Here is a 23,577-nt window from a genome sequence, read left to right as displayed (position 1 = left end):
ATATTTTCATCCGTGAATCTCATAGGAATTATTTGTTAAATGCCCAGGTAACACCTATGGTTAAGCTACAGTTACCAGGTTGGTTAACTTATGGGAAATTAACAAACACTTCAAAATACAGCAAATCAAAAGTAAGAATTATGATAATAAATAAATTTTTACTTGCATTGATAATGGGATAAGATTATTAGTGATTAATTTAGGAATTGGGTTGTCTATTGCTGTGATAAATACGTCATTCATCTAAGTGTTAGGTAAACGCATACAGGAATTTTGACCGAAAGTTCACTAATAAAAGTTGTCCCGAAGCATATTTCAATGTAATCACCGTTTTTATATTGATTGTATTTCATTGCCTTATCGATATTATTGGACACATACCACGTTATATGCACGTCACATTTTGATGTATTTACAGGGAAATCAACATGTTACTTAATGCGGCATTCCTTTTATTGTTGTTCAGAAATTTCTCTGTTGTTCAATAGTGCCAGCACTTATAAGGGCTAAATTATGAAATGTGCGAGACATAATGAATAATACAAAATAATAGTAATAATTGAAAAAAATAATTAAAAGGCTAATAAAAATATTAAAATAATAAGGAAAAATAAGAAACACACAATAAAAAAATAAATGCCGTCGTGGATGCATTCAAAACTCGATTGGGTTTGCTGCCCTCCATGATAATTGCATTTATGATAAAGTCAGCCGCACTTTGATAATTTAGCAGTGAATAATGTTGAATCCTCTGTAGCATTTTTTACATTTCTTAGTGCCAAATATGTCACAAACAGGCTTTGAATTGGGGTCGCCCAACGTGAAATTGAGGGGTTTGAAGTCTGTTCGTCGTAGGACTGTAGAATTGGAAGTTGTATTATTCATAATAATGATTATCATATTATCAAGGATATTCTTATTAATTTATTCATACTAAAAATCCAACTACAAGTTATTGTCTTATAATATGTAATTCAAATTGGGTTAATTGAGTAATAAATAGTTGTTGTAGAAACAAAACAATGGATTTATTTATTCGGTATTTTATTGAAAATTAACAATCATTGATATTGACGAGTGAACAAAAAGCGGAGGAAGCCACAACATAACAAGTCGTTCACTGACTAATAATTATCGTGGCGACAGAGAACAAGGGAAAAGAGGAATAAAATTCCTTTTTGGACATATTCATAAACGACAAACCGATGAATTGATTTAAACTTTAAGCTCATTAAACTTACTAAAAATCTAAATACATAATTCGTCTTTGATAGGTTCAGGCATAAATTAAATCGTACATGGCTCTAGGGCAATAGTCAGCAATGAGGGCTTTTATCTTTTCTTGCCTGGAGATTGGGGTGTACTTGATCATAGGGAAAGTACGTGTAACTGCATCATTCAGGGCCTTTAGAACTGGAGTCAAGTCAGTTTCCTACAACAAAAATGATTCTTAAATGTTCATGATTTCATATCATCAGGCGTAGATGGGCGATGATCCTCGTCAGTTCAGAATTTGATATTTTTAAATATTTATAGTTTCTCATATGTTTCTCAAGTGGACGCAGTGAAATGTTGCAGGACACATTTCTTCATTTACAGTTAAATTGCTGGCTATATCTCGGGATAAAATTGACGAAATAAGATCTTATTTTAGATAAATGAGGGCACGTATTAGTTAAATCTACTTGTTATTTGCTTTCTAAGGAAAATTCTTGGCATTGGCTCAAAATTTCCGACTTATAAATCTACTGAAAACATCGGTGTACGTTAGTAAAGGACGCAATCCCGACCAAACTGTGATATTTCGAATTTTAATAAACAAAACGAAAATTGTTAGTTATCCGTTATTGTAAGTACCTGCCGCCTCTAAGCATATATTCTATGCCTATTTTAAGCTAATATTCTGGATTCCAATCTAAGCATTCCGAAATTGTAAATCACGCAACTAATTAACATAAAATCATTATACAGGGTGATATCGCATGAAGATCTCTGAAACCGCAAGAGCTACATAGCTATACCATGGGGGTTAAACTAAAAAAAACGTGTTACGATTGGAAGATCATATGCAGTGCAAAGATCAATTTATCATCATTCGTTATTTAGATATTTAAAAAAAGCGATTTTTGGGAATTTAGTACGAGTTTATTCTCGAAATCATTACAGGATGGCTCAAAAAGCATAGACATTCTTAGATCATATTTAAAAAAAAATGGTATTCATAATATTGTTGACTCTTTTCGCTACCTTCATTAGCTCGTCAGGTAAATAATGAGTCATTTACGAGTCATTATTGTCCTGCAGGCGAGAAACAACTCTTTTTTGAAACGATCCAAATTCCCATATTACCTATTTTTTGTTGAATTATCATGAATAAATTAGCATTATTTTATTGATACCCATTTAGTAATTACCTTAACATGGAAACATGTCAGCCTTATTTAACTATTTACCGCCAGTTTAGTGTGACCTCCATAAACCCAAATTACCTCGGACAGTGTATGGACAATGCAAGCACTATGTAAAACTAAATTACCTGACCCGACTGGCTTTTGTAAAATGCAAATGCTCTAAATTGAGACACGCTTTTCATATTATCTTTGCAAAATGGAAACAATATGCAGAATAATGAGAACAGAAATAGAAACTTGAATAATTTCTTCTTCGCATGACGAGACCTTCAGGTTAAATCTGAACTGCGATCCTGATTGGTCTATAAATACACAACTTAACAGGACACAGTCTAAATCCGTAGGTCAGTGTCCAGTGCTTGTGAATCTGGGTATTAAAGCGTTGGCTATTCCGGAGATAGACTTTGGATTCTTGGTCATAGTTGCTTTAAGGTACGTTCCAAATGACCTTAAAGTGTAATGAGTAATTTGAATTGACCTCTCCCCTTGTTCATTCTACCCAGGCCTTGGGAACACTCATCGGAATATATCTTTAAGGTACGTTTCAAATTAACATCTTCCCTTGCTCATTCTTTACTGACCTTTGGAATACTTCTCGGAATATATCTTTAAGGTGCGTTTTAAATTAACCCCTCCCCTTGCTCATAGTTTCGTGGACTTGGGAACACTCTTGGGAATATATAATGTTTTACTGTAAGATAAACCTGGTTTCTCTCACGAACTTCCAGAATTTTATACGACCAAAACTTTTTACGACTTCGACTAATTTTGTCTGCAGGAAACATGGTGCTTCAAATTCATCATGACCGTTATGGCCATAAATACTACACGTATCCGGAGCATAGTAAAATGTATTACGATTACGCCATTAGAGGACCTCAACTCTTTTACGAGCCGAACAGGACTAGGTGGATTTATCATTGCTATTGGCCGCAGGAAGCTTTGAATTTTGCAACTGCTGAGGACAAACGAAGAAGAATGCTGGTGAGTAACAGAATTTCGAATTCAATGCAATATTCAATTTATAACGGAGTCCCTGATTCGTGGAGGCGAATATAATAATTAATTCGTTTTTCTATGGTTTCATACAGAGTGAGACAATTAATTCCTTGCTCTTCATTTCAGCTTCGCAGTCGCCTAAGAAACGCTGCATTCATAGTGAACAATCTGTACTAGACGTTGCTTAACTTGTATTTCTGTAATGTTACGTATCTGTTAAGATGCCAAATAATAAATTTTATTAAACTATTTACAGAAAATTATTGCTTTTCTCCCTTTACACTTGCCCAGAGGAGCAGCCCTCAAATCATCTATGAAAGGTTTTTTTTTATTTGGCTTAAATTGCGAAAAAGGTTGGGACAAAGCGAATGAGTTTTTATTTTCTTGTTGAGTGATTTTCAACAAAGGGCTTATCTATCTCCATCCATCATCTCCACTTGATCTTCCTTCATAGTTCATTAACTTCGATGGATACACATTTATAGTGAGGACTTTAATAGTTTCCCATAAATAATAATCAAATGGAAACAGATCTGGTGTACGTACCGGTCGACACAGCGTCTCCATTGTTTAAAATGGAATGGAATGTGCGATATTTATGTTTTTTCGAGACCCTTCATACTGCCTGATATATTAAGTCTGACTTATTTTAGCGAATGTTTCAGAAAGAAAAGTTAGAAAATTTTAGAAAAGTTCTCGAAGTTGGCTTTAAATTTCACTTGTAACCTTCCAACTGTCGTTTAATTTAACTCATTTCTACGTCTAACTTCATTCACTTTAAAAGGTCATCATGAATTTATACAATCGTTTTGTGTTCGCCGCCTGTAGGGATTGAGGTCAGGCCAAAGCTAGGGCAGTATTAAACATTTAAACAATGCAGTTCACAGTGTAAAGTTTTCCAGGAAGAATTTGTTGCTCTAATATACAAAAATCTAAGGTTCTTAAAAGCTATGTTTTATGAAAATGAGGCTGCGAAATGTTAAGTTTACATACTAAAGTGCCTAAAAGTGCTTTCCTCCTCTGGAGTAAGAAAGGAGAGTTTCTTGAACAAGTCATAGATTATTACTTCTGATCACTAGAGTGCCCAAGGCTGCTATTGGATAGGCAAGTGGATACTGCGTCTTCTTGGATAAGTTGCAACATAGGGCCACCGAATCTCAATGAGTTATCCGCGTGTACTGAAAAAAATACTTACAGGAGACTTCGAGTACTTTTCTAGGCTTCTAATGGCAGTTTCGAAATACTTCTCCCCATATTCCAGCTTCTGTTCTTGGCATAGCTGCTTCCACATGTCTTTGGCTTGATTAAGTATGATTTGATCGGATACCCAAGTATTGCCAGATGTCAGCTCCCCAGGTGCGACTACGACCACATCCACTCCACGAGACCTATACAATGATATTTTAAACATCCCCGTTTTGTTATTGTGTAAATGCGAACCTCAGCTCTTTTCGTAGACATTCTGCTTGAGCTTCAATGGCTGCTAATAAACCACAATGTATCCCTCTGACCGGATCAGCCACCCTACAAAGTCCTGACGTCATGTAAACGATCCTTCCATGGGCTCTGCGAACCAGTGGGAGCATAATTTGGGTGACTCTTGTTGGGCCCAGGAAGTTGATTTCTGTTGCTTTTCTTATTACCTAAAAATTAATACTTAATTGATTGTCAAAGCGAGTTTGCTTGTGAAAATCGCAAAAAGTGGTACTGAAGCGATACAGTGCATTCCCGGTTTTGAAGTTTTCTAATGGTCGCGTTCAGCAGAATTAACAGTTGCGCGAGTTCTAGAATCTCCGTCACCCTTCAACGGTATTTAAATAGGCAGCGACGCCACTTTTGTCGCAAATTCAAGCCGTTGCCCAACTGCTGATTCCGTTGTACCTGCTTCTATGCTCTGCAGATTCTTCTGGGGATTTTGTGAGAGACTTTCTCAAAACCTAATAAATTTATCCTAAACTATGATTCTCAGTAGAGCGAAGTTAATGGGAGGTACGCTGAACTTGCATAGTGCTTGGGCTTGTTTATCCAGAGAAACAACTTACTTTTAAAAGTGTTTTGATGATTTATAGCTCTCTTTAACTAGGTCTGGCAGGCTTAATAGCTCCTCTTACTTGAAAAGAGAGGTGAGTTATGGCTTTGCAAGTTATAGTTATGTTTGTGATTGGTAGATAAACGCTGTATATGAATTAATACACGTTTTGATTTAATAAATTTCGGGGGTTTGCTACTTATTAAAGGAAAACATGCAGCGTGGCTGTTTTTTTTCCATATTGACTTGTGTGTGTGCGCAAAATGGAGAAACAATATTTTTTATGAAAGGACTAAAATTCATTTTAGACCGAGAATTGTTTTTTCAAACTGGAATGGACTTAAGCTTCTGGGAGATGCACCAGTTTTACAGCTGTAATATCTTTAATACAATAAGAAAATTCTTGGAACTTTCGGAAATTTCTTTATTCTCCGCTGAATCTTTTGTTTTTGGAAGGAAATTATCTCACTGGCGAAGCTACCAGAAGTCTACTGGCTGAGCCTCAGGGACTCAAGAACGACAGGAGGGACAGATAATTAAAAGATTGTGCAACTAGTGCCGAAAACAGCTTTTTTACACGTTTTTGGATTGGTGCTACGTCAGAGACTTTTTGACGCAACATGTTCTTGTTGAATCTTGAAATTTTCAAATTGATTTAGAAACAAGCAGTGGGGCGCCATACAGAAATCTGCGGAAGTGAGATATGTGGAAGGAACTAACATAAAGTGGAACCATTCACTAACGATTTCGATATATTTCTAAAGGAGAAAATTAGTGTCTCTATAATAGATGTTGACTCTCTTGTTCGCTCATTCTTAAATGATTCTGCCAATTTCATTTAGAAATGGGGTGCAAACGAATATCTATTCCGCCTTTACCAACCTCCCCTAAGTAATTCCCTTTTTTAATGACCATTCTTTGCCTTTGCGCGAATTTGATTTCTTGTGTCGCTGTGACCACAGAACTAGGCCCAAAACGTCGTACAGACCTGAACATTTCCACCATAAATCAACGGCGAACCAAACTCCAATTTAGAAAGGGCGAGATAGAACAAACGTGTGCAAAACCTGAATGAGTTTTTGTCCCGTCCAAATTAGTGGATAATTTTTGGCGTAGGTCAGACATTTTTTTGCTGGTAGCTGCAGGGCCGGATTCCCCGACCGAACCGCACATTTGGGGGAGATTTGTCATTTAAATTTTCGAGTAGGTAATTTGAATAAGTTTTCCAGCCACGGTTGTGGTCCATATTACAATTTTTCAGTGTCCGGCTCAGTGTACAGTGCGGATGTTAGTTATTACGACGAAGCAAAAACTCCTAAATTTTATGAACTAAAGTCCTTTTGCACCTGAATTCGCTCTAGCAAGAAGTATTTCAGGCCTCGTCAAAACTCTGAAGTACGGAAAATTTTATAAGGAATGACTTCAAAGCGTATTATTCAAATAAAGAACCCTTCTGTCCCCAGTCACTCACGTTTTGATATTTCCTCTTGAATCTGATGGAAATTCTTGCGAATTTCAAAGTAGCTTTCAGTTCCAAAATAGATGCTTTATTTTGGGACTTTGTCTGTTCCTTTGGGAATTTTTGATGTATTTAACAAGCGACCATTATAAATTCTCCATTTATAAATTATTCTAAGGCATATTGTTTAGCGTTAAAGCGTCCTTCTAGAAACGACTCAAATAACACTGAAATCAAGAGTTACCGCAGCAATGAAGTGACCGGTAAGGGAGCAGAGAGTGCCAAAGGTCAAGCTTCCACTAAAACACTGGGAATAGATGGCGCTAGTTAGTATATTAAATACCAAGGGCGTAAAGTGCATTTTATTATTATGGCCCGAGGGCAAGGTTAAGTCTAGAAGCGCGTAACGCTTAGGGACCTAAGATGTGGGGGTTATAAGTAATTTACTACACAGTGTGTTTACAATTTTTCACATACAAGATTTAATTAGGTTTTATAAAATCAGAATAAAATTACCCCAAATGAAAATAATTTAAAAATGGTTTAAAAATAAAATCAAAAACATAACGGTAACGTTTTATTCAATATTCATTTCCGTGACAACCATAAATAAATCAGCGATGTGATGAGAACACTACGACCGATTAGCTCGCTAGGTAAGTAATGAACCGCATGCTTGTTTCTCATATTATTTATTTATTTATTTATTTATTATTTTATTATTGACCTATCTAAACTCATTAACAAAACATATTTTACATTTATTCAACTGGTTCGAATAATTGTGACTCATAGAGCTATTAGTGGAAAAACACTATTTCCGTTAAATAATTTTGAAAGACATCCAGAAAATCATTTTTAAAAAGAAAATATGTATAAAAAAAGAATTTTGGTATTTAATGACGTTTTGGCAGTTAAGAAGCTGCGTTCAAAAGTGATCTAACTTGGGTCCTATAAGTTAACTTACTGCTTCTATTTAATACGGGCTTTCCACGTCAACCGAAATCATTGTTAAGTAGTAAACGCAGGCTGATTAATGGTTTTGGTATTATGGTTCTTGGTGTTGAAAACATGATTTATAGTCCGCAATACCCATGTTACAACAAAAGTCTTGTCCAAACAAAAGATTTTTCTTAGTATTTGTAATCATATTTCATCCTGTGCTTTAAGGTAAATTGTTTCTATTATCGAACTGTTGTTAAATTCCTTGGAGTTCAATTACGGCAGATTTATATCGAATTTCTACATAATTTTGCATTATGGATGTATAAATCATTTGAATTGAAAAAATCCCTATAAATATGTTCGTTTCGCCAGGCAGTTCCGGACTGTCAGTAACTCATAAATAATATTTTCTAGTTCGGAATGATTATGCCTGCATAATGGTCCTGCTAGGAATGTGATAATGAGTTCTATAACCGTACAGCTATGGTTACTTTTCTTATGTTGTGTTGGCTATAAGTCGTATTCATTTAAGTAGCAAATGAAAAAAATGACGCCGAGAAACGTCAAATATTTTTGGGCAGTGCTGCCAACCAAACTTTGGGTGAACTTAAAGTTAGTAGGTACTCAGATTTGTGCGCCAATGCACTGTCTTAGAAGATTTTTATCTTAATGTACTATGCATTAATAAACAAAATAAATAATCTTCTGGGACATATATCTGACGCTTTGTAATTGGTTCGCTTGTTGTCTCATTGAAACGAATCTTCAGATGCAAGAGGGCTGTTATGTTGCCCCAGGACCAGGATTTTTATTTACCTGCTGTGGAATCCACTCTATTTCTCCCAAGGCAACCCAAGAGGCAGCATTGACAACAGCCCACAAGCCATGGGCCCCATCTGGCAGATTTTCCACCACGCTCAGAGAAGCTGCCAATATCTGAGTCTCATTAGTGACATCTAGTTGCAGTACATGTAATCTTGCCGAACACACTTCCTTCAATTCGTCCACTAGCGCGTTCTGTCCTGCGGAGTCCTGAAATCCTGCGAATACTGTAAAGCCTTGTTCATCCAAATGCCGGGCGAGGGCGCTGCCGATTTTGGAGTCGCATCCTGTTATCAGGACTGCCTTGCCTGCCGCCGTTATCTGAAACAAAAGCCTCTTGAAATACTGTCTGTTGTGAATTATATTGCATCGTCGTGTCAACGAGATGTCAATCCTGTTTAAAATTAAATGCAGTTGTCAGTTTTGACATCTGCCAATGAATATTGCCAAGTGCACATAAGGCACCTTTTCCGTATGGTTGTGTCGCAGCAACCAAATAGAAAAACAGACGAAGAACAAAAAAAGTCAAACCACAATGAACAACACAAAAAAGACACACCACAACAAAGGAAAAATCGACTATTGAAAGTTTCGGTTTTAAGATCGGCGCAGGGCCCACATTTCAACCAATTTATTGGCATTTGAGCTCGCCAACTATGAATGAGTAGGGCGCTAATATCGTCGAATTTGAACCTTTAAGTTGAAAAATCATAATGGCGCCAGCCTGAATACACTTTTAAGGGACGCGAGGCGCCCTCAGCTCCTCGGGACAAAAAGGGCGCGCTCTTGTTGTTTGAGTTTCACTCGCTTGAAAAAGGCTTCGACTTATTAGCGATTTCCAATCGATTCAATTTGTTGTCTGACAAAGTTTGGATTATTCGCACTTTTGTTCGTCAACTGAAAAGTTCAGCAACCATGAATCGGGGATCTCGCGGGTATTTTCATTGGACTTTTGTAGATCAACGCAATCGATTCATTAAAATCGGTTCGTGGGAATACGCCTGAATGAGAAAAATTTATAAATTAACATGTAAAATTACTAGAATTAGCTCTTCTCACGATAGATTCGATTAATTTTCATTATGCCGGCAAAGAATGGAGCATCTTGTTTACAAAAAGAGTAATATGCTTTGTTGAACAAACGAAATTGTTTTGCCTGAAATTGCCATAAAATCAATAATAAAGAAAAAAATAGGCAGCAAGTGTGGGACTGGTACGGGGAACACCCTGGGCGAGCCCCATAATTAAAAAAACGCATTTTCACATAAGCATTTTCAAACATAAAAATATTGAGCTAATTAAGTAGGCATTAGCATGCTCTAACAACGTTTTTTTATTAACAAGGTTTAAACTCGTTCCAGGCGCCTTTTTATTTTTGTTTTTCTCTATGCTGGCTTAAGCTGCTTCAGCAGTGGAATTGCCCTATTACCACCAGTAATCACATCTTCACCCTTATCCAAAAATTAAACGAGGCAAGTCCTAATCTAAGTGCTACTGCCTACGCTACTTCATAAAGAAATCTCAGACTCCCTCGTAATATTCTCCATCAGTGGTAATCTGTGGTAATCAGAGACATGATGGGCAACAATAAAGCAGCCCACAATAATAATTAGGACGTTTTACGAGACTATTGATGCATTTAAACAAATGTTGATGTTAACGCTCAAACGTGGTATTTTCGGTTCTTAAAATTCCGCAGGTGTAAGCATCGTAAAGGCAATATTGCCATAAACACCTAGATAGTTCTTTTTAGATTGAACTCCAAGTAGACGTTAAATTTATATGTGGGTTTGGAAGTTATAAAATGGCCGCAATAGGGCCATTTCCACATCATTGATTAGCTTTATAACTTGTTAAGTTAGACATAGAATTTTCGGGCTGCTCCAGAAGTATATCCCAAAAATTCATTTTTTTAATCATTTTTTTTTGCCTAAATACCGATTTGCAACAGAAGTATTTCTAAAGCGTAATTCACGTTCCATGTCTTATACGCTATAGCGCAGCTCCTGAAGCCCCCATTTATTAATATACAATATAATGTAATATTGTTAGGTCAGCATGAGGTAGCTATAACGGATAATTGAACAAGCTTATGTTGGTGTCTTGACAAAATGAAAACAAGCTATTTTGAGGCTCAGGTCAGGGCAAAGATACACTGCCTACAGTGTGCACTAATCCCGGGGAAATTCGCTAATGTCATCGTATGCGAGCAAATTTACTGTTAAAATACTTGTGTACAGGGTTGGACCTGACTTAAACCAATTTAGATATTAATTAACTTTAAAAAAAAATGTTAAACCTAATGAATTTGTCGATTTTTTTTTCAAAAGTGGCTCACACTTTTGAAAAACCGAACGAAACGACCGAGCCTGTCTGTTTTTTTGCGAGAAGAGCGAGTGCAGTCGTGACGTGTGTGGCCTTTTAGTTAACTAAAACTGCTAAAAACCGCCTCTGGTTCTCTCTAGCGAGACTTGTTAAAATATTTTTTTGAGGTCAGGACCTCCACCCTTAATTAATATCTTTTAAGGGTGGGGTTTCTGACCTCCACAATAATTACAGGTGCACCTCTCTCTTCGCCAGTACATATGTCTACTAGAGAAGTGTCCAGCTATACACATAGTTGAGCACTTTGAAGCACACAATCACCTTCCTAAGTATCAGTAGGGTTTCACGAGAAATAGGAGACTATAACATTATAGATTTTATTTAGGGAATATTCGATTTATCTAACAAATTCAACAAGGTCCTACTCTGCGACCTGAGGACTGTAGCAAAAATTGCAAAATTACAAATTCTCAGAGGAAATGTCCAAGTTCTCCGGTTTTACCGGACTTTCATTTGCTAGGTGCAGGTGGTTAATGGGGCGGGCTATCACTAGTGAGGAGGAATATTAATATGTGAGGGCTGAGGAACCCATTTTCCCATAGTTTTCTTCTTATATACATAAATGATTTACTAACAAACACACTCTCTTTGCTGATTATCCAACAGTGACGTTTGGTACTGACTCCTATGAAGTATCAATAAGGAAAAAGAGAAAGAGCGGGAGAGGGAACTTTTCCATCTGTTTGGTCCAAATTTGGCGCGTGTACGTGGTTGGGTCGATTCACCCCTTTCGATACGATAACTGTGAACTACGTAGATCGTGGACTGGATTGATTGATTATGAAGGACCACCCTGAGTTCGCAGTCTCAGAGACACTGTTTTCGCGTATAAGAGAAACTAAACCTTCTTAACTTAACAAAGGTTTATTGGTAACATTAACAACTATACAATATCGAGAGATACGTTATTTAAAGAATGTTGACGAGAAGAATCTAGCGCGCACGAGTCCGTGATGAAGTAGCGAGAAAAGAGAGCCTCTTCAGTTTCGCACCCTCCTTAAATACTGATACGGAGGTGTAACACCCATAGACGTACTCTCGATAAGGCCCCATTAGCGGCTTCTAGGCTACCTTGTCGCGTTAAAGAGTAGCACTTAGAGGCATGGTCGCTGGGCTTTTATTGGAGCCCAGCCATTGTATTCGTTTGGCGGTACCTTTAATTTAGATTCGCAATTTTGGTCCGACAAAGAATAGTGCTGGAAATCCCAATCATAAAATAACTTCCCTCAGCCGAAGATGGGTGTTAAGCGCTGGGAATTCCAACAGTACTACCCAATGGCTGGGGTTGTCCATGGGCGTAACATCAGTTTTTTAAACTCACTTTGAACATTTAAACTAATAAATAACATAACTATAATCCATGATATAACAATACGTCGCAAGTCCTAACACCATCTTTGGACTGCCCGTTGTATGTAAGAAGAAACGTTGCAAAGTACGAAGGTATCATGAGAAAACTTATGGTTATAATTCAGAACACAGGGGAGACTTGGTCTGGACTTGCTGTGATGTGGAGCGACGTCAAGTGGATCTGGTTCTGATGCCTGGCATTAACACTGTCCAGCTCTAACACCTGACGTAAAAACGATCCATTCCTAATACCTGGCATTATGATGGTCCGACCTTGACGCCTGGCATAAGGACCTAATACCTGGCATTAGCACATTGCTATTAACTTTATCTAAAATCAGATTGAAGGTGCACCTTCAAAATGCTCTCTGCTGTGTTGATGAATGCTTCTATTTAAATTTTAATGTGTTGTAGTGGCAGTACAATGTATAGCTGTATGGCTTGCATGCTCATATGGATATGTAATATGTGAACTATAGTTTGGTATGATAGTCCCGTTTCTTCTGCGAATTTTGTAAATTTTTTTAATTTGTGTGACACTTTGGATCACACAAGTCGTTTTTTTGTATAATGCGTCAAATATCTACGTCGTATGTGTAGAAAATAGCTACGAAGCATTCATTTCAACATTTGTTTCATCACTTGTTTCATTATTTGCTTCATCATTTTCTTCGCAAGTTGCTTTATCATTTGTTTCATCACTTACTCTATCACTTATTTCATCATCGTCTCCAGTATTTACTTCAGTACTTGATTCAACATTTACTAAGATTTATTGACCCTAACTGGGTTAAAACATTATTTCAGCGAAATGTATGAGACTCGCTACATAATACGTTGTTCTCTACTTGCTTACAAATTATTTCTGGAACAATATTTAAATTCCTGAAAGCTCAAGTCAAACACACTCGAGACGCGTTGCCAACTCAAAACGTTTCCCTCATAACGTGCTAAACTTGAAAATAAGTCCGTAGTCAATATTTTAGTTAGTAATCCAGAGTAATACGAGCATGTGGAGCTGTTATTTTTGCTTCCTAATTGGCCTTTGGTACCATTACTCAAGACGCCATAAGTAGGTGGGTATTATTAATCTATGTTTAATAGCTGGTAATAGTCGGCTATTAATAGACTCTTGTCTTAAGAAAAATTGCTCATTGGCACTGGCTCGGTTACAACTGAAAAATGTGGCTTTCAACTGTTCTAATAACGTTCAAAAACATGGAGAAATAATTGTCCTAAAAGATGTAGTTATTTGAACTCCAATGCATTCTTGTTTTATTGGGACGTAGATTTTGCTGTACCGAGCCATAGGTATGCAGGGCTAGTTAGCGTTTCGTCACAGCAACTTAAATTGGTCTCATCCCTGAACTTCTGTTCTCGATTTGATTCATTTACTTAAAATTTCAATTCAAGGACGATAAATTGCTTTCGACAAAAACCAAAGTAACTTTAGCTTATTTAATATATTTAAAAATAGATTCTTGCTTACGTCATATTACAACGATTCAAGTTCATAAAATTTAACCTTTTTAACATGGCAGTATGCATTAGTGCATTTCATGCCAATAACTCTTTTAAATCAAAATAATCCTGCCCACAAAATGTCAGGTTGTTTTAAGGATTACAACGGTCAGCTAAAGCCTTCTTAGAATATGCACGCATGAAAAGACTGTAACTTACAGTTCCTGGATCTCTGGTAATCCTGGATATTTCTTTATTAAGCCGAAATCCAGAATCAAAATCTATTTTGGGTTGGCAGAGCGTAGTTCATCTGACTTCGGATTAATCCAGGTTTGTGTTAAAAAATTAGTTGGTAATGGTGGAAGCTATACAGGATGTCCCAAGCTTCCGGGTGACCACTGGGGTCTCGGAACTTGTAAGCGAGATAGAGAATCGGTTAAATATCCTGAGCGTCTACCTTCTAGATCTAACGCAATTTTGGTGTTAAAAACGTTCCTAGTGGTCACTAAGGTGCGCGAAAAAATACATTTTTGTCTAATTTTGGCCTTATTTGTATAGATGGTTAAGAAATAATAACATTTTGTCATTAACACTCTCAATCGTCTGTGAAATGGTATATTTAGACTTTCTATCTGGCAGTTACGCTTTCACCATCAACTGTATTTATTTTTTTTAATGTGATCATGTGGTTTTTATTTCTGTTGGTCCTCGTGAAGCCAAGGATCTGCCACACAAATTAATATTCTTCTCTCTTGTGCGGGATGCGTAGAGTCTTTACCAAAGTTGATGAGCAACTTGTTAATTATCGGTCCCAGGTAGAACTCGAAGGAAGTAATATTGGTTAGATTTCCCTACCTTTACAACTGTAAAGGAACAATCGAACCTGTCTGTCTCTTTGAGAAGAAGAGTAGTCTTGCCATGTATGGCCTCAGCACCAAGTTAATTAAAACCGTTAGACACTGCCTCTGGTTCCTCTTAACCAGATTTGTAAAATATTTTTTTGGGGTCAGGACCTTCACCCTTAATGACATGTTTTAAGGGTGTGGATCCTAACCTCTTCAATAATTATTGACGAATCTCTCCCTTGCCCAGTATATCTCAGATACTGGCGAAATGCCTAGCTATGCAAATAGTTGAGCACTTTGAACCTCACAAACGATAGACCCTACGGTTCCATCATCAACTTTATCATTCTGTTCTTCAATATGATAATGGTTTTTGTGTTTCTGTTTGTCCTGCTGAAGCCAATGACCTGCCATATAATTTTTTTTCTCTTGTGCAGTACAGAGCTTTCATCAAAGCTGATGAGTAGTTTGCTGAGAATCAGTTCTAGGTGGAACTCAAGGGAAATAGCATTGGGGATCTTACTTTTCTAACTGTAAACGAATAAGAAGTACTCACAAGCAGTTCTAACTTTACTTAACATGACTCGTATTCAAACTAAAAGCCCCTAAGACATCCTCGGCGCGTAACGAACTATAATGCATGGTGTCTCTGAACATAGTTCCATAAATTCTATTATGTATTCTAAGTCCCAAAATATGACGAAAACTGCATATAAACATATATCGAAAGGCGCTTCGTTTTCGATATATGTTTATATGCAGTTTTCGTCATATTTTGGGACCTAGAAAATCTGATTGAGTTTATGGAACTATGTTTAGAGACATCTTGAATAAAACTCTTCCATGGAGAGATGTGCACTATTTCGCGACCGAAAACCTCCTTTTTTCTGTCCAAAAAGGAGAATAATGCTTAAGGTTGCGAGGGCTCCAATTCAAGGGCCAGACTTAATTTACAACTGTCTCCAGACACAGTTAATGAGGTTCCATATTGTCAAGACGGACTTCGCCGTAAGTAGTTACGTAGAAATGAAATGGACACACCTTCAACAGTAATAGTTCAGTGAGATCGGGGCCCATGCTGCAGTTGGACAGGTCAGAACATCTCAAACCTCAAGGTTATAAGTTGCGCATTAATGGGCCACGGTCAATGTGACCTCTAAAGTGCTCAACTAAATAGTAGAGCGCGTTCACCGATTGAGAACCAGAAGCATTGAGGCCTAAGGGCCAAATTGTTAATGTCCTGTTAACTTTAATATCGAAACTAATTTTCATGGAAATAAAGAAGACGATCAATAATGCGGCGCCATTTTAATGTTTCTATAGACTTTGTAGATAACGGAGGATCATCAAAATGAAAAATTGGAAGTTTAATAGTCACTCAAGAGCTTTATGATATTTTGAGGGGAAACTTGATGGGCCACCTTTGTCCTCTGTCTTAATTGCTATTAGATATCGATTAGAATTTAGAGGTAAATTGCGAATTACGGGAGGGAGTTACGGTAAAAGTGATGTTAATTACACTTGCCATTTGAACCAATTGAGCAGGATAGAATAAGGAGGATTCCGGGGATTGTAAGTATGTCCCGATTATGATATGTGTTTTCTTGTAGTTTTTAACCAGTTTGAGAACTATTTCTACTTCTAGGCAGTCATGACACGCCCCAACATCTTAATGCAGGCGTTTCTAAGTCAAATCTAACCCTTTATGAGCATGATATGGGGCTATGTTGCAATAACTGTCCTGCTTGGCACTTCTGGAAATGAGCCTTACTCGGTAGGTTCTTCTAGTGCTGCATGAAAATGTATTAAGTTTCAGAGTATTCTAGAAATATCAGGTCATGGAAACCTCTTTGTTATGCTGCATATAATTAACCTGCAGCTCCCCCGCTTTATTACTGCAGGATTGCCGGATATGTGATTATGTCATAATGTTTCTGTCGACGAATTTCTCCAAAGTTCATTTTAAGAAAACTAGAGTCCATTTTTTGCAAATCAAATTTTTATTGTTATTATTTTTTACTATTTTTTAATAAATCTTTTTTAACATATTTTTTTCCTACTAATTTTCATGTAACTTTGTATCACTGAACCAAGCAAAACATAGTAGATGATTTTTGTTAAATTCAAGTGCCTTAAGAAATCGTCAACAAAACATTCAAATTTCCTGAAATAACAGAAATTTCGGGAATTTGCAACATCATAAAAAAACTTTCTGTTTCTCAGTAACCGTTGCAAAGACAAGGCGGTTGCTGCCAAATCCAAGTTCCTCGAAAATTTAGTTCAAAACACCTAATCGGCTTGCTCCCTTTCTATTTTGAAAACAAACATATTTCTTCACTTGTGCGAAAATGGCGTGAACTTTTAAATGAAAACACATGAATTTATTTTTGTTATGTATTTGTTACATTTTTGCGTACACAAAAATAATTTTGATTTCTTCGCTCTTGGCCACTCTACAACTTTTACATAAAAGTTCTTTTTAATGCCAAAAGCCCTAAAATCTCTCCCCGCTTAAAAGTCACCTTGTAGGTTCGCGTTGGAAAAACATTCCTGATGAGGGAAGCGCAAAGTCGAAACGACGGGTAAGATTTTTGTCAGTCAGTGTAGATTTGTTTCCCAATAATTGTGCAAATGCGTTAATTTTAATTAATTTATTTTTCACCTTATCGACTTACGTGCCTTGAATATATCTGGAAGTTAACAGATTTAGAGGTCGAAACGAGGTTTGCGAAGAAACTGTGCATGAGTTTAGTGTGACTCTCATACAGAAGTCTTGACTTCTAAAGCAGTTAAGTTGAAACCACTTCATCAGCTGGCCGTTGTTAATGCAAACATTGAATGAAGCGACATTGACCTTACCTTCAAATTATGATAAAAGAACACTAATCCCAGCACCACAATAGTAAAGAATGTGAACAGCGTAAATGTAGTAACTTGAGAGATTTGCAGAGCATGGAAAACATTGCTCAAAGTAAACGCGGCACCGTGGCAACAAATCACCGGAAGAATACAGCGATCCAGGACATCCCATGGTACTTCTTGGACGGTACCTGGCGAGGTTCTGCTGGGCAAACAAACTGAGGACTGTCTTCGGATCGACGATTTTCTGACATAATCGATGGGAATCGGGGGCAGAGCTTTCAGGGAGGACCTCCGTTTGAAAGGACCGCTCATATTGTTGAATGGCAGGCAAATCGGAAGTAACTGAGTTCAGAATGCCTGGATCTCGACCTGGATACGGGAGTGTCAAGTGCCTTTGGCTACGTGAGATTTACAGCGGTTCAAAATCTATTTTGATCCTTTACTTTTTACACAAGTATACATTTCTTTAGATCTGTATAAACAGCTGTCGTGATAGCCAACTTGTCGGTTTTCTTGGTAATGTAACGATATGAGGATAGTGCGTGATGTATGCTCTGCAGTTTTCGAATCACTAATTTTGGCCTTTGCAGGTGTACTGCTACACCACTGGGAGATCTCAGCACTGGATTCTAAAAATATAACAGAAAGTTCTTTTTTAAATTCATGTCTCCAACTTCTCGATTTAAAATTAAACTTTGCGGGCCTCGCGAGGTACAATAATTCATAAACGATGTCCTACTGTGCCAGATTGAAATCGCAAACCTACATCAACAGAAATAATGTAGGCATTTCTTGGGTGAAATTTTGATCGGCACAAAGCTACAATATAAATATAAATATAAATATAAGCGGAAAATAAAAAGTCGAAATCTCTCCCATAAATAATAAAACGGTTATGAACTAAATTCTCTATGGGATAATCTTTCTACTTCCAAAAGCAAAATAAACTAATGCTTTTCATCAGAAAGTATAGAGACTTTTAAAAAATACAACTGTTGCCCGTTTCATTCCATTTCAAACAATGGAGACATTACGTTGGCCAGCACGTCCATCAGATCCGTATCCATTTGATTAATATTTATGGGGAAGTATGACAGATCTCATTTATAAATCTAGACCTACTGATATTAATGAGCTGCAAAGGAAGAACATTACATTTTAAAGGACCGAAATAAGAGGAAGGAACGTTTTAAATCAATGCAGAATTTAGGAGACCCATGGAGTTGTGCTTGGAAGTGAAAGATGCAACCTTCGAGCTCTCCTTAAAATTTTCACTATCTACTTGTTTTTTATTTTGTTATTTCCAAGGCATTTTTTGCAACAACAGGATTCTTGATATTTCCACCAAACTGCAATATTAACACTGATTTAAGATCAGCAAGTTTATTTACGGACATTAAAAAGGCATTTGACAGCATCAAGCAGTGTGGTTTACTGTTATATAAATTATATAGATTTCAAACTTGATATGTACATATGTCAAACAAAAGACGTAGCGCGCGTCAATGTCAAAAAAGTGCTTGAGCAATCAGGGAATTAACATTGGCATGCGCGCAGTAACAAAACGATTCAGCGTGCGGAAAATTTTTACTGCACGCTAATATTCAATTGAACTCACGGAAGCCGACAAAGTTGACGTAAAAACGCTCTTAGGAAAAATGTTGTACTCAGTACGTGTAAAAGCGCCTTTACCGCATTCGATTGTTGATCGAACTCTATTAGTGTTGCCCGATTAGCTTCAAGCGATATGTGGTAAATATCACTTTCTGCAATCGTTAGGTAAATAACTACTTCCGGAAGCTAACGATATTTTCGTTGAAAAATTATATTTTGTTTAAGTGCAATGAAATGTTGCATTTAATTTAGCAATTGAAATGAGCGATGAACCTACTAGGTGTGCAATGTAACCACCTAAGTATACTTTGACGAAAATAAGTTTGTTTTCATCTGATGCCTCAAAGCTAAATTTAATAGCAGCCGCTTAATATTTATATGACCCGAATCTGTCTCGACTATGTGTCTTTGCTCTAGAGTTGGATCGGTAGTTTAAAAATATCGCAAAACACATTTCGGCAGCTGTTTTTCATTTTACAATTTCAAAAAACCGTGAACGCTGTCCACAGTAATTTGCCGTCGGATTTCATCTATTATTATTCTTTCAGCGCGCTTTCATGAGAATTTAATTAAAATATACTGAATAATAAACATTTACTCCAAATTGTCGAATGAATTTCATCTGTGATTATTCCTTCATCGCGCTTTCATGCGAATTTAATTAGAATACATTGAATGACAAAAATTCACTGTAATCTACCGTATGGATTTCATTTGTGATTATTCGTTTCGCGTGCTTTCATGCAAATTTAACTAGAATATATTGGATGATAAAAATTCACTGTAAATTGCTGTATGCATTTTAATTTGTGATTATTCCCTCAGCGCCTTTTCATGCGAATTTAATTAGAATATATCAAATGATAAAAATTCACTGTAATCTGTGGTATGCATTTTAATCTGTGATTATTCCTTCAGAGCTTCTTCACGCGAATTTAATTAGAATTAAAATTTACTATACGAATGCAGACACATGACAAAAATAATAGACTACGAACAACAAAAATAAAAGACTGCATAAAAAATGGGAGAACAATCCCCGCAACTCGACAATACTGAAGCCATTCTGCTTAACAAGACAGACAAGGCAATCTCGCTTCCCTAATCCCTTGACCACCCTGTTGGAATACTTCCACATGTGGTTTATATGTTTGGATGTAATAATGTTTAGTTACCTAAAGTTTAGAATTTGTGTCATGGGCAGAAAGACCAGCTTGATCGATAGCCTTTTTGCGGGGAAATAAAGATTGCTGGTATATACAGTGTGTCCGGGTTGAGCATTTACCACTCTCGTAAAATCTTTATTCCTTGGCTAATTTTGACGTTTCTTTTTTGTTAATTAACATTTGACATGCGCATTTGCCTAGTAGGTACGATGACTCTTCACCCATAATCATGGCGTGTATTTTTATGGGATCAAACTTCAAAAAGTATTATTAGGGCTTTTTTAGGATAAATGCAAAGACGGAGTCTGAATTAGAGTGACCTAAAACCCCCCTGTACTGATTTTCATTTGTCTGCTGTACAGGGTGTTCGAGAAAATAAATAAAACATGTTTTTTATGTAAACAAATTTTAAAATTGGCAAAAAAATTATTTTAACAATAAAACTGATTTGAAAGATTTTCGTTGTTCCAGAATACAAGTTGTTGGATAACACTGCAATTTTGTTCTTTAAATTATGACAAAACGTTTTAAATATGAAACGGATAATTTGAATTCATTGTTTTCCTTTCCCTTTCTTTGCAATCCGTAATATGTACTAATGCCGTATTCACAAATTAAGTGTGCTGTGAAAACAAAAAATATTTTGCTATGGCTGTCAGCTGTCAGGCGCTAATTGTTGACTTACATGACATCATCAATTTGACAGGAGTAAAACGTTGGAAAAATGGCGTATTTGCTGCAAGAAAAAATTGAAATAATGAGATTACTTGGTGATAGGACGCGTACTTTTCGTGAAGCAGCAAAAGAATTCAATCGATGACACCCAGAGCGCAATATTAGTCATGTAACGGTTGCAAATATGAACAGCGATTTTGATCATTGCTCGACAATTGTAAAATTACCGAACCAGCAGCGGAATCGCGAGCCTCGAGCAAACCAAGTGATTTTAGATTACTTTAATGCTAATCCGCATTCAAGTCTGAGGGATGCTAGCAGGAATTTAAATAATTCTAAAATCCATATGAGGTAATGTTTAAATAAAAGTGGTAAGAAACCTTTTAAACCAAAATTTCTTCACACACTTGAAGCTGGTGATCAAAATTTTAAAATGGAGCTCTGTTTATGGCTGCAAAGTATGCACCAAGGAGATTCTAACTTTTTAAAAAACATTTTACACACCGATCAAGCTACGTTTATGACAAACAGTGTAATATCGGCACAAAATAGTAGAATGTGGAGTGATCATAATCCGAATTGGATAATCGAATGTAAACGACAATACTTCTCAAGAGGAAACGTTTTCTGTGGTATTATAAATCACAAGATTATCGAGCCGTATTTTCTCAACGAAAGTTTGAGTGTTGCTCGTTTTCTGAGATTTCTGTAAAATAAGTTTTGTGACGCACTTTAAAAGCTACTTCTTGATTATCGCTACAGTTTACATGTCCAACTTAGTGGAGCGCCCATTCATAATGCGGTTAATGGGAGAAATTGGTTAAATGATAACTTTCCCAAACACTGGATAGGATGAAATAGTCTTCTTATTCGTTGGCCGCCGCGATCTCCGGATATTACGCCCATGAACTTTTTCCTTTAGGGAGTAATAAAAAATAAAGTTTAAGCCACAAGATCCCGGACCCGCAAAGAGCTTTGTGCACGCATAAGAGAAGCTTGTCGGAGCATAACTCGCCATCAACTAAACGAGGTATTGAGAAATAATCGTCGATGTATTAAAAAATATATAAGATTTGTTGATTGGGTCTAACCATTAGTTCATCTAATCTTTAGTAAATGTGCATGGCGCTTTTTCGAAAATTCGTATACAGGGTGATTTTTTTGGTCTGGAAAAAACCTACTAAATTTTTTGAACTCTGAATACATTATCTTGCCCATACACAACAGTGTACTTTTTCGCCAGAAAATGAAAAAACTGCAATCCGGCATTATAAAGTTATAGCCAAACCCATTTTTCGCTAAAATGTGCCAAACTCCCTGTATAATAACAATAAAAAATGCGAGCAAATTTTTAATACTCATTCGATATTCCTCTTAGTAGTCTTGTTCCATGGTAGAAGTACTATAGTTCCTCATAACTCACCCTCTATATAAATTAACTGTAAATTGCTGTATACATTTTAATCTGATTATTCCTTTAATGCTTTTTCATGCGAATTTAATTAGAATATGTTAAATGATAAAAATTCGCTGTAATCTGTCGTATGGATTTCATTTGTGATTATTTCTTTGGCGCGTTTTCATGTGAATTTAATTAGAATACAGGGTGAGTTATAACGTAACCGACCCACAACAGGTGCGTGTAGGGGATCTAAAATATGGCGATTAAAATTTTTTTTTTCTTTGATTAATAGGTAAGGGAATATTGACCTCCGAAGGTGGCTTGTGAATAAAAATAAATTTAAAAAATCGCGCTGATATAATGGGACATTTAGGATATTTGCCACTTGCACGATTTTAACAAATTGCAATCAGCAAAAACTTCATCGTTTTTGACTGGTAATAACTTTAAATCCCTTTAAATTTGGACTCGTTTTATTGCGCAAAATTGCGATTTTATCAAAAATGATAAGGTTGTCGACAAATTTAGGAGATAAAAGTTCTATAATTAAGTTTGCTATTAAATGGTATCGTCCGTTTGTTAATTACTTTACCGAAAAACCATCCCTACTCCTTTAGACCTTACCTTCCTCCCAGTCCCGCCTTTATTGGGCATCTATCGATTTCACACTTCTACCAATTCCAGATATAGATATGGATTTAGATAAGAATAAAACATTATCCAAATTTGGTTGCGTTGCGATGGCGCAGTACTCAAATATGCAGTTTTTTAGAAATTTACAAGCCAACTTCGGAGGTCAATACCTCCTCAACTATTAACCGAGGAAAAGGATATATTCGACAAATGGTCGTATTTTGAGGTCCCCTACACGCACCTGTTCTGTGTCGGTTCCGCCACGACTCGCCCTGTATATTGACTAATAAACGTTCACTCTGTTGCCGAACGAATTTAATTTTCGATGATTCTTTTAGCGCGCTTTCATGTGAACTTAATTAGAACATACCGCACGGTAAAAGCCATCTTTGCCTCAAAAGTGACGTAATTATCGGTCATTATTTTCTCACACCTCAGGCGGGAAGCTCTCGGCTTTATGCGTGCCAAAACTAATTTCCTTCGCTTTCTCCAAGGAACAACAACTTTTCTAGAATTGCG

The 23,577-nt window shown here is 36.6% G+C and overlaps 1 protein-coding gene and 1 long non-coding RNA gene across 2 annotated transcripts; one reads left to right on the top strand and one right to left on the bottom strand.

Annotated features, from left to right (window-relative positions):
- Nucleotides 1–1,027: 1,027 nt before the first annotated feature.
- LOC136417562 (D-beta-hydroxybutyrate dehydrogenase, mitochondrial) lies at nucleotides 1,028–17,997 on the bottom strand. The gene is made up of 5 exons (XM_066403318.1): nucleotides 17,566–17,997; nucleotides 8,660–8,986; nucleotides 4,851–5,053; nucleotides 4,606–4,798; nucleotides 1,028–1,432 (listed from the first exon to the last, which is right to left on the bottom strand). Exons 1-5 carry the CDS (start codon nucleotides 17,878–17,880, stop codon nucleotides 1,277–1,279), a joined length of 1,194 nt encoding a protein of 397 aa, XP_066259415.1. The 5' UTR covers nucleotides 17,881–17,997; the 3' UTR covers nucleotides 1,028–1,276.
- Nucleotides 1,621–2,832, top strand: LOC136417565 (uncharacterized). The gene is made up of 2 exons (XR_010752825.1): nucleotides 1,621–1,849; nucleotides 2,756–2,832. It is a non-coding gene; the product is annotated as an uncharacterized lncRNA (long non-coding RNA).
- Nucleotides 17,998–23,577: the final 5,580 nt, after the last annotated feature.

Source organism: Euwallacea similis, chromosome 28, assembly GCF_039881205.1.
Source record: "Euwallacea similis isolate ESF13 chromosome 28, ESF131.1, whole genome shotgun sequence".
NCBI lineage: Eukaryota > Metazoa > Arthropoda > Insecta > Coleoptera > Curculionidae > Euwallacea > Euwallacea similis.
The sequence above is the reverse complement of the archived record's forward strand: the minus strand, read 5'-3'. Positions and strand labels throughout refer to the sequence as shown.

Coding starts and splice junctions, on each gene's coding strand:
- LOC136417562 (XM_066403318.1), bottom strand. CDS start 17,880: ATGAGCGGTCCTTTCAAACGGAGGTCCTCCCTGAAAGCTCTGCCCCCG. Junction 8,987..17,565: donor TCTTTTATCATAATTTGAAG/GTAAGGTCAATG, acceptor CTTTTGTTTCAG/ATAACGGCGGCAGGCAAGGC. Junction 5,054..8,659: donor TAGAGTGGATTCCACAGCAG/GTAAATAAAAAT, acceptor ATTAATTTTTAG/GTAATAAGAAAAGCAACAGA.